The sequence below is a fragment of the Rana temporaria genome, chromosome 4 (genome assembly GCF_905171775.1).
Source record: "Rana temporaria chromosome 4, aRanTem1.1, whole genome shotgun sequence".
In the NCBI taxonomy this organism is placed as follows: domain Eukaryota; kingdom Metazoa; phylum Chordata; class Amphibia; order Anura; family Ranidae; genus Rana; species Rana temporaria.
Genome location: NC_053492.1, coordinates 311,806,276 through 311,818,656, shown reverse-complemented (window position 1 = coordinate 311,818,656; position 12,381 = coordinate 311,806,276). Strand labels below are relative to the sequence as shown.

Here is a 12,381-nt window from a genome sequence, read left to right as displayed (position 1 = left end):
ACGTCGGCCCCCCGCCTCTGTAACCCCCTGCACGTCGGCCCCCCGCCTCTGTAACCCCCTGCACGGCGGCCCCCCGCCTCTGTAACCCCCTGCACGGCGGCCCCCCGCCTCTGTAACCCCCTGCACGTCAGCCCCCCGCCTCTGTAACCCCCTGCACGTCAGCCCCCCGCCTCTGTAACCCCCTGCACGTCAGCCCCCCGCCTCTGTAACCCCCTGCACGTCAGCCCCCCGCCTCTGTAACCGCCTGCACGTCAGCCCCCCGCCTCTGTAACCCCCTGCACGTCAGCCCCCCGCCTCTAACCCCCTGCACGTCGCCCCCCGCCTCTGTAACCCCCTGCACGTCGGCCCCCGCCTCTGTAACCCCATGCACGTCGGCCCCCGCCGCTGTAACCCCATGCACGTCGGCCCCGCCTCGGTAACCCCATGCACGTCGGCCCCGCCTCGGTAACCCCATGCACGTCGGCCCCACCTCTGTAACCCCCTGCACGTCGGCCCCACCTCTGTTACCCCCAACTGTGCATAACATACGTACAGCTGCAGGTTGTCATTGATTTGTACAGGAAGGAGTATGCAAAAAACTGGCACTCCTAGGCGCCACCTGGTAGAATAAATATACACCTTCTTTAACTGTTTGAATGAGGTCTAAAAACACTGGACTGGAATTATAAGGGTTTTTTTTTTTGTTTTCTATGAACTGTAAGTGATTTTACTGAAGTCTTTGGTTAACATAAAACTGAGTGCAATAGAATGTGCTAAAGCAGGGTTTTCTAAAAATTCAGTTAATCAATCAAGAAGAAAAAAAAAAAAAAAAAAAAGAACCAGAGAAGGGAATTCTAACCAAAATGCCAGCAAAACAGACTAGTAACCGTATTTAAGAGAGAAAAAAAAACCTAATCATATGCATTTCAATTTTAGTCTAGCATTTTTCCCTCTTGTAAAGCAGTAAAATGAAAAGCTAAAGTATGGCTAATAGGACATTAAACATAATTTATAAAAGAAGTCTCCCAAGAATGCACTCCTGTCCTTCTCATGGTATTTAAGCTCCCAGCTATCCTGGATAGTAGCACGAGGCATAAATTCTAAGCTTTATGACAAAAATTGTGAAAGACCTGGAGTACCCCCTGAAGAACTTGTAGTCACTGTACTGCCTGCAGTGTCAATCCACCCCTTGCTCAGACATGTAAACATTGTGGGGCAGCAGCAGGCCTGGATCCATATTTTTCTCTCCCCTAGGCCAGCTAAAAGGTCCAGAGGCAGAATTGTACAATGCCAGAAGCAAAAAACAGGTATCTTAAAAAAAAAAAAAAAAAACACCCGCACATAAAATGCATGCTTAAATTTGCATACCTTGTTGCTACCATCAAGGAGAGCTGAGAACTTGAATACTATGAGAATGCAAAGCACTAGAGCACATTCTTGTGGGATTATTAGCTCCCAGGAGGCAGTGGTTATGTCACCCACACCTTATGGAAACATAGGGAACTGGGGCTAAAGCAAGTACTTTTTTAAAAAGCCATTTGCATTTTGGGAGTGGGAGCTGTCAGAAAAGCAGGCCTTGCATGAAAATAAGAGCAGTATAGAAAAGCAAAAGAAAAACAAAGGTCAGCGTTATTTACAGTGCCTTGCAAAAGTATTCACCCCCTTGGCATTTTTCGGGTTTTGTTGCCTCACAACCTGGAATTAACATGGATTGTTTGAGAATATGCATCATTTAATTTTTCAGAACATGCCCACAACTTTGATTTTTGTTTTTATTTATTATTTTATTGTGGCGCAAACAACAAATAGGACAAAATAACAGAAAAAGTAAAAAGTAAATGTGCAGAACTATTCACCCCCCTAAAGTCAATACTTTGTAGAGCCACCTTAGCACTGGGATTTTGGATGGTTTGCACTTGTGTACAGCAATCTAAGTCTGACCACAGATTTTCTTTTGGATCGAGTCTGGGCCTTGACTAGGCCATTCCAACACATTTACATGTTTCCCCTTAAACCCCTCAAGTGTTGCTTTAGCAGTGTGTTTGGGGTCATTGTCCTGCTGGAAGGTGAACCTCTGTCCTCAAATCACACACAGAGTGGTACAGGCTTTTCTCAAGAATATCCCTGTATTTAGCACCATCCATCTTTCCTCAACTCTGACCAGTTTCCCAATCCCGACTGCTGAAAAACATCCCCACCGCATGATGCCGCTGCCACCACCATGTTGTTCTTTGGGTGATATGATGTGTTGGGTTTGCGCCAGACATAGCGTTTTCTATGAGACTAAAATTTTACTTTTTGGCCATCATTAGACCAGAGCACCTTCCTCCATACATTTTGGGAGTCTCCCACATGCCTTTTCACAAACGCAAAACGTGCCATTTAGTTTTTTGCTGAACGTAATGGCTTTCTTCTGGCCATAAAGCCCAACTCTATAGAGCATACGGCTTATTGTCATCCTTTGTACAGTTACTCTAGTTCAGGGGTCTCCAAAATGTGGCCCGAGGGCCCTTTGCTAGCCTTTATCCGGCCCTTGGGGCAGTAATGCTCCCAACCATACAAGGCACTATTCCTCCCAATGACACCAACAATGGGGCACTATTTCTTCCACTAATAGCAATGATGGAGCATTATTTCTTCTCCTACTGCCCACCAACACTGGAGCTATGTTTATGCACACTGATGCTTAGCCCTGGGGCATGTTCTACCCCCATTGGTCAGAATCTGGCACCCCGGAAGCCTGAAAGACACTAAACTGGCCCTTTGCTTAAAAAGTATGGAGAGCCCTGCTCTAGTCTATGCTGTGGAACTCTACAGCTCCTCCAGGGTTACCTTAGGTCTCTGTGCTGCCTCTCTGATTAATGCACTCCTTGCCCGGTTTGTGAGTTTTGGTGTGCGACCGTCTCTTGGCAGGTTTGCTGTTGTGCCATGTTCTTTCCATTATGATAGATTTGATGGTGTTCCTAGGGATCATTAAAGATTTGGATAATTTTTTATAACCTAACCCCGGCTTGTACTTCTCAATAACTTTGTCCCTTAGTGCCCTTTCACACGTACGGAACGTATGTCCGCATTTTCATCCGTCCGTTTGCGGAATTACACCTGTAATTGTCCTCCTCTGCAAAGATCCGCATTTGCGGACGGAAGAAAACCCTATTTTTCTTCCGTCTGCCGGATCGCATCGGATGAACACGGACATACGGTCCGTGTTCATTCGATCCCCCATAGGGGAGAGCGGAGGAAAGACAGGGCGGTCCCTGCACAGTGTGCGGGGACTGCCCTGTCAGCTGCCAGCTCAGCGGGGATTTTACGGAGGATCCCCGCTGAGCTTTTGAGGACACACGGTGCGGATCATTACTGATCCGCCCGTGTGAAAGGGCCCTTACTGGTTTGGAGAGTTCCTTGGTCTTCATGGCAGTGTTTGGTTAGTGGTGCCTCTTGCTTAGGTGTTACAGCCTCGGGGGCCTTTCAAAAAGGTGTGTGTATGTAATGACAGATCATGTGACACTTAGATTGCACACAGGTGGACATAATTTCACTAATTATGTGACTTTTGAAGGTAAATGGTTGCACCAGAGCTTTTTATGGGCTTCATAATAAAGGGGGCGAATACATATGCACATGCCAAATATTTTTTTATTCTCAAAAATAGTTTTATGTATATATTTTTCTAATTTTACTTTACCAACTTAGACTATTGTGTTCTGATCCATTACATATAATTCAGATTAAAAAAAAAGCTGTAATGTAACAAAATAGGTAAAAAGCCAAGGGCTTTTGCGAGGCACTATATCGTTCAAGATTTCTGAGAGCACAAAACTTCAAAAAAAAAAAAAACTTCCCATGGCCAATAAAGCTAGAAAAATCAATCCATCCATTATAGTAGCTGATAATATAACAATATGTAACCATATTAAGAAATACAGTTTATTCACTGTACATAAAAACAGACCTCAGGTGCAGTCACACTGGGGCACCAACAGAGGTGCACATAGACAACTGGCATTTACAGGCACTGTATGCTTTGAAGCCGGCACCATCAGAAAATGCTCACCCTGCCCCAGCAGCATGAATATATTCATTGCATATAATGACCCGTATTTTAAGAGCTCTTGCTACAACGTTAAGATGAAGACCCCTATCGGAAGAGATCTTCCAATGATCTTTTGGAAACATTTACCATCTGTCTATAATTGCAAGTAAAAACCCGTTTTTGAATGCTTACATATTTATATACTTTTTCTGTAAATTGTTATGTGATCTTATGTTAACGTGTTATATTAGAAAAAACATTTAATGGAAGATGCCTCCAAGTTTGCAGTTGCAATTAGACAGCCGAACAGTAGCTGCTCATTGATAACTGACCTTTGCATAAGGAACGGCTAACCGACCTCCCAGAGCTGTATCGTTGATGTTTGCTTGACATGCGTTTCATCTGTCGGGGAGTGCTGGGAGGAGAGGTGCCATAGAAGGTTTCTGCATTGGCTTCATCTGAAAACTCATCAGCTTCACAGACCAAACTGTCTCCACCAGCATTTTCGGTTTTGCGCATGTGCCTGGAAAACAACAGAAAATAGTCTAGCAGATTGTGCTAAATCATGTTTTCGTCCCAAACTTTGAAAAAAACAAAAATTAACTGTTTAGGAATACAGAAAAAATAAAAGCAAACACCTGGTCATAAACAAAGAATAACCACATCATGGTTCGAGCAATGAATCACTACCTGTATATTCAAAAAAACACAGTGACATGCATAACAGAAAAATGTGTTTAGAAATGCACTGTGTTTATTATTTGCAGTTGTTATACAGAAAACAGATGACATGCCATCTTTCTCATATATATTATACACACACACACACACACACACACACACACACACACATTATATCTACACATACATACATACTTTTTTTATTTGTATTAGGCCTGTATGAAAATATGACAATGATGACTAAATATGGCAATTACAGTAAAAGCCAGAACAACAGGCACTTTAACATTCCAAGCTCAACTTAAATATTTTAAATTCTCTCTTCAAAAGAAGACTTCGGGGGGAAAAGTTGGAATATTACATAATACCAGGCTTGCAGTAGGTGTTTCAGTCAGAAGAAACAATCCATGAAATGAGTGTATTAAATCCCTTAAAGCGGGGGTTCCACCCGCGATTTTTTTTTTTTAAATTAGCAGCTACAAACACTGTAGCTGCTGACTTTTAGTAAGTACTAGGCACCCGCGATGTCACCACCCCCCCCGAGGCCGATAGCTCGATCCTGGCAGCTCCCGGCACCACCATCCTTACGGAGGGAAACAGGCAGTGAAGCCTTGCGGCTTCACTGCCCGTTACCTACTGTGCACGAGTTTCGCGGCACTTTCTGGGATACACACAGTTCCCAGAAGGCAGTGCGCCCCATTCCCCAGAAGACAATGCGGTGAGGACGAAGAAGACCTGCCGCGGTATGGGAAGAGGCAGATTAAGAACTTGCGCATAGCGCATGTAAGTAAAAAAAAAAAAAAAAAATTCAATTTTATTTTTACGTTTTTTTTTTTTGTTTTTTTTTTGAGTGGAACTCCACTTTAACATCAGTGCAGAATAATGTCTGTTAATAAAAACGGAACAAAACATGGGATCAGTGAGGAATGGTCTAAATAGTGACTGCCTTGTCCAGAATCCTCAGAAGCAGCACATTGCCTCTGTGGGAGGAAAGTTTTACAAAACAGGATGTCTTCTTCCCAAAAGTATATACAAAAAACAAGAAGCCAACATATTTTTTGGTTAAGAAGGCAAAAGGTTGCTAAAGTTCTCATCAACCTTTCTACAACAAAACAAGACTAAAGCACTAAAAAGGTCAGAATCGCCACATACAAACATCTTCCCCCACCACATATGTAAACTAACACCCCTTTCAGCACAGCTACACAATCATTGGCTGGTTTGATGAAAAATAGGTAAAAGACAAAAACACAATTACAACAACCAATCACTCCCTGGGAAATGCATACCATTACAGGTGTTGATATAAACACACTATTGTGTAGGTCAGGGGTGCCCAACCTTTTGAATAGCGAGGGCCAGTTAAGCAACTTGGTAACCAGTCGTGGGCCACAATGAGCGAAGCGGGCAGATGACAGGTCACGGCTACTCTATGGGCCCTCCGATCTGCCCAGATGGAAGGGGATGATTTCCCTTCTGTTTTTTGGATTGGAGGTAGGCGAGCGTAAATGGACATCTGTCGCTCTGTAGAGGTGAATTGAGGGTCCCATTTGGTTGGGCTGATCCTGTGAAAAAGGCCCAAGACTGCTTTTAACTGATGTGCTGCAGTTTACCCACACCACGGGTGCAGCGTAGTGCACCTGTGTCTATCCTGCGGGTTAGCTGAACTTTGCCATAGACTCCTTCTGTGGCAAAGCCGGCACTGTAGAGGAAACATCAGCTTATGGGGCTCTGGTCTGCAGCCGCTTTCTTCCTCTACCACCAGCTTCATTCACAACACTGATGCTGTGGTATGGCAGATCGGCAACCTGCGATCTGGGCTTGCCAACCAGCTATTCCAGAACAGGAGGTCGCAGGCCACATCAGAGGGCTCCGCGGGCCACTGGTTGGCCACCCCTGGTGTAGGTACACAGGTCCCGGAGAGCATTTTGATTGTCTTCTAGAAACTATGCATATAACTGCATTTAGGGATTGGTACATTTTAAAATATACAAAAAAAATATATTTCCCTATTTTATGAAAGCGGACTTTCAGTAATTTTTTCATCTTTACATCCATTAAATCTTCTGCCCTTGTTTGTTTTAACTTTGGATAGTAAAACGTTTTTTTTTTTCTTGCTAGTAAAAATACCTTATACAGCCAACTTCCCGTTTCTTGTCTTGTCATTAGCCTAGGCTTAAGACATCATGCACAGCTCCCTCTCTCAATCTCATGACAGTTTGCCAGGAAGGGAGGGGGGATGAGTTATAAGAGGGCCAATGAGAGCTGCAGGGCTGGAGGTGTGTGTCTGTGTATCTGTGTAAATACAGGCAGTGAACAGGCAGCAGCTTCAGCTGCCCACATATAAAATGGATGCAGCCAGCCTCAGTGGAGGGAGATTTCTGCATCATATTTGGCAAATACAGAATCACAGTATATATAAAATAATATGCAAAGTGGTTGGAGGGAAGCTTCAGAATGGCAAAGATGTTTTTATTACAAATTAAAGAGGAACTTCAGTCTGCTCACATAATCACTTAAGGACCGAGCCTCTTTCTGAGATTTGTTGTTTACAAGTTAAAAACATTTATTTATTTTTTGCTAGAAATGCTACCAATAACCCCCAAGAATTATACATTTTTTCTAAAACTCTCGAGAATAAAATGGCGGTCGTTGCAATACTTTCTGTCACACCATATTTGCGCAACGGTCTTACAAGTGGCCTTTTTTTGGGGAAAAAATACACTTTTTATAATAAAAAAAAAAACACACAACATTAAAGTTAGCACAATTTTTTTTTTATTATTGTGAAAGATAATGTTACGCCGATTGATATCAAACAGGTCACGCTTCAAAATTGCGCACACTCGTGGAATGGCGACAAAGGTTTGCCCTTAAAAATCTCCACAGGCGACGTTTTCAAAAATTCTACAGGTTGCATTTTTTGAGTTGCAGAGTAGGTCTAGGGCTAGAATTATTGCTCTCACTCTAACGATCGCGGCGATACCTCACTTGTGTGGTTTGAATACCGTTTTCATATGCGGGCGCTACTCGCGTATGCGTTTGCTTCTGCGCGCGAGCTCATCGGGATGGGGCGCTTTAAAAAAAAAAATTTTTGTTTTCTTATTTATTTTTATTTCGTTTTATAATTTTTTACACTGAAATAAAAAAATAAAAAAATTGATCACTTTTATTCCTATTACAAGGAATGTAAACATCCATTGTAATAGAAAAAAGCATGACAGGTCCTCTTAAATATGAGATCTGGGGTCAAAAAGACCTCAGATCTCATATTTAGACTTAAATGCAAAAAAAATAAAATAAAAATAAAAATGTCATTTTTCCAAATGACAAAAAAAAAAATGTTTCTTTAAGAGGCTGGGCGGGACTGACGTTTTGACGTCACTTCCGCCCAGCAGAGCTATGAGGACGGGTGAAGGAGATTTCTCCTTCAGTCCCGTCCCCGCTCAGCTGCCGGACACATCCGATCCCCCTCCGCCGCTACCGACGGCTCCGGTAAGCGGCGGAGGGCGCGGGAGAGCGGCGGGAGGGGGGGGGCCCTCTCCCGCCACCGATAACGGCGATCTCGCGGCGAATCCGCCACGGAGACCGCCGTTATCGTGTACACCACCGCCCCCTGAAAAGATGAATATCTCGGTTGTGGCAGCAGCTGCTGCCGTTATCGAGATATTCAACTTTAGAAACAGGACGTCTTTTTGACATGGGGCAGTGGTCAAGTGGTTAATAAATATCATAATTTAAAAAAAAAAAAAAAAAACATTTTTTCCTCAGTTTAGACAGATACGTATTCTTCTACATATTTTTGGTTAAAAAAAATAAAAAATAAAAAATCGCAATAAGCGTATTTGATCGGTTTGCGCAAAAGTTCCAGCATCTACAAAATAGGGAATAGAATTATTATTTATTTTTATTTTTTTACTAGTAATGGCGGCGATCTGCGATTTTTATTGTGACCGTGACATTGCGGCAGACATATCAGACACTATTGACACATTTTTGGGACCATTCACATTTACACAGCGATTAGTGCTATAAAACTGCACTGATTACTGTGTAAATGTGACTGGCAGGGAAGGGGTTAAAACTAGGGGGCGCTGAAGGTGTTAAATATGTCCCCTAAAGTGTGTTCTAACTGTAGGGGGGAGGGGACTCACAAGGGGAGGAGATCGATGTGTGTTCCTCTGTACTGGGAACACACATCGGTCTCCTCACCGCTAACAGGACATGGATCTGGGTGTTTACACACCCAGATCCATGGTCCTGCCGTAATTGCGGGCAGTCGCAGGGGCCTGGTGGTCATCGCGGCCGCCGGGCACGAGCACCGGGTCCCGAGCAATGCGGCGGGGTGAGCGCACGCGCCCCCTAGCCGCCCGAGAATGCAAGGACGTCATATGACGTCCACTCTGAAGGAGGAAGGGTTCCCGCTGACGTCATTTTACAATGACTCGGTAGGGAAGGTGTTAAACCAGACCGCTCACTGAAGAGGATATCTAGGTTATGGCAGCTAGCTGCTGCCATAACAAAGATATCCCTCTTCAAAGTGCCGACGTATATCGGCGTGAGCTGGTCCAGAAGTGGTTAACAACAGAGGCTGGTCAGCAAGTGGTTAAACGGCAGCAAGTCGGCTCTCCTGCATGAATAATCGCACCTGTACGGCTGCTCTCACAGGCACAACCGCGGGTCGGGCAGACTCTATGACCGTTGACGACCCGCGGTCGCCTAGTACAGAGGCAGAACGACGATCTGCCAGTGTAAATAAGTGGATCCCCGTTCTGACAGGGGACATGTCAGATCTTCTGTTCCCAGTGATCGGGAACAGTGATCTCTTTCATGTCCTAGTAAGCCCATTCCCCCTACAGTTAGAACACACTTAACCCCTTGATTGCCCCCTAGTGTTAAACCCTTCACTGCCAGTGTAATTTTCACATTGATCAGTGCATTTTTTTAGCACTGATCAATGTAATAATGTCACTTGTCCCCAAGTGTCATTTGGGGTCAGATTTGTCCGCTGCAATGTCGTAGTCCCCCAAAAAAAAAAAAAAAAAAAAAAAAGCTGATCACCGCCATTACTAGTCAAAACAAAAAAAAAATAGTCCCCAAGTCCCAAAAAAAAAGTCCCTAAATCTATCCCATAGTTTTTACATGTGATAACTTTTGCGCAAACCAATCAATTTTTTTACCAAAAATACATCGCAGAATATATACACACACACACCCAAACTGATGGATAAATGTGTTTATTTTTTTGAATATGTATTATAGCAAAAAGGTAAAAACAAAAACAAAAAAAAGGTGTTTTTTTTTTCCAAAATTGTCATCGTTTATAGCACAAAAATAAAAAGAACGCAGGAGGTTATCAAATGCCACCAAAAGAAAGCTCTATTAGTGCTGCATCGCAAAAAAATGTCCTGGTTATTAAGGGTGCAAATCCTTCCGGGGGCTGAAGTGGTTAAGGCTGGCCATACATTATATCATCTTTTTATTTAATTTCCTTTAGATTTAACTATATAGTGCAGGTGTCTGCCTGATTGCATACTAAATGAAAGTGTTTAGGTCTGACCTTTGACTCTTCTCTACCTTTAACTCTACTCTGTCCTCCACTGCCTCCACCCTCTAATTCACTTTTTTTCAATTTCAACATCTCCCAAACTCTCTAAAACATGCGCTAGTCACCCTCATACTTAAATACACACCAAGTTGTAAATGTACGTATGTAAAGCAATGTGTATAATGAAGTACCTTGAATAATAATAATAATAATGACCAAATCCAACAATAATGGATGGTCCTAACTGCCCATGAAAGTGATAGACTAGCAGTTGGGTTGCTAGCAGCACATAGACAGGATCACTGTCCCATGTGTCTTCAATCAGTACTCCTTTCCAAAAATCCCTATATAAACTTCTGACCAAGTGGTATAGGACTTCCGCTCGCTTGGCTCAGATGTTTCCCAGAACCAAATCCAAATTGTTGTAAAGGGTGCAATCAGAAGGGCACCTTTCTCCATCTTTGGTGGTCCTAACCTGAAATTAAAGGTTTCTGGAGTGCAATTGCACCTTGGATACAGAAAATGACTCTCAGGCTCATCAAATGTGCTCCTTTACAGTTTATTTCCACAATATCCCAGCTTCTGGTAAATTGTATAGAACAGTGCAACTCCCCATCTGCTAAACATGGCAAAAAGCTTATTCTGAGGTACTGGAAGCAGGCAGTTTGGCCAGTGGTGGCGAATGGAAGAGGGAGGTTAATTCCATAAAGGAAGCAGAATTGTAAGCTACAATATAATACAAGTTTATTCAGGGTTTGAAGACATTGTACAGGAATATTTTTTTTAAATAACTAACATACTATACTCCGTGCAATTGTTTTGCACAGAGCAGCCCTGGACAAGCCACTTGCAATGGGGGGATTTGTGCATGCTCTCTCCCGAGCCAGCTACATGTGTCCATAGACACACACAACACTGTATGGCCCCAATCAACTGTGTGCATGAGCCCTTAATATAATAGAAATGTCATGTGATAGTCAATGCGAGTATAATATGACCATCTTCTACCCTGCCCAAATTATACCTGAATTGATAACTTTCAGAAGAGAAAGTTGGCACCAGCCTATACACAAGCTTATTTTTGGCAAAGAAATGTTGTGCATCTTTTCTGCAGATTAACTTGCCCCAGCATGTGCAGATTAGATTTGCATTCAGGCATTTGTTGTAAATTACTGCATGCCCAAAACCATGCACTGCTGTAAGAAAACCTATTCAATTCACCACAAAGCACAAATGGTTTACAAAAGTCCATTGGGGTATGCCAAAATGCAAAAGTGTTGTTTAGTGCTGAGGTACCATCCGAAATGAAAAAACTGATAGGGGCTCTTTCAAAAAAAAAAAAAAGAAAACACTTTAAACTAACCACATAGTCGGTTATGCAGAACCAGAATTAGGCAATTCAATCTTATAGAGGCAAGTGAGGAAAGAAAGTGAGAAAGTGAGCTTGCATAATTACCTGCAACATACAAATAATGCAATGGTATAGTCAATCACTGGCTTGGTTATAACATTGTATTAAAATAATTACAAGGCAGTGCAGCTTTATGTGCCCTAGAATGGGTGGAGTATACCTCTGTTCAGGACACTTTACAATTAAAATTAGCACACAAAAACATATACACAATATTTTAAAATGCTGCCATTTTTATATCTGCCCAAAACTAAAGTGCTTAGACGTTTACTTAAACATCTACGCATACTCCCCCCGCCCCCTCCCCCATCTTATGATGCAGCAGGGAAAGTCCATTCATTCCAAGATCGGATGTTAAAAGCAATGAAATTATATTCATTACATCATCCGACTTAGTCATCCAATGCTTGTGCAACTAGCTACTAGTGTATGGCCAACCCATGGGCTGCAGGAAAGAAATTCACACGATTCCCCCACCAATACAGACAGTGCTGACAGGGGAATCCCTCCTGCCAAGCAATTGTCTTCGCCAGGCGGGGCGATAATTAAGACAGTGATTATCGCGAGTGGCTATAGCAGCCATTTGTGATAATCAAAAGGTGAATACGGCAGGCTGGTTGTACCCAAGTTGATCGACCGATCAACTGACTTGGTACATGCAGCATGCCCATTAACCACTTAAGGACCGCCTCCTGCACATATACGGCGGCAGAATTGCACGGCTGGGCA

The 12,381-nt window shown here is 43.1% G+C and overlaps 1 protein-coding gene across 7 annotated transcripts in view; it reads right to left on the bottom strand.

Moving 5' to 3' along the window:
- Positions 1 to 12,381, bottom strand: part of MAP3K4 (mitogen-activated protein kinase kinase kinase 4) — a 218,890-nt gene that overhangs the window by 153,438 nt on the left and 53,071 nt on the right. For all 7 annotated transcript variants that reach the window (XM_040350607.1, XM_040350609.1, XM_040350606.1 and 4 more), the window contains one exon: positions 4,345 to 4,535. In XM_040350607.1, the coding sequence (XP_040206541.1) occupies positions 4,345 to 4,535 (191 nt within the window). The remainder of the gene's footprint in view (positions 1 to 4,344; positions 4,536 to 12,381) is intronic.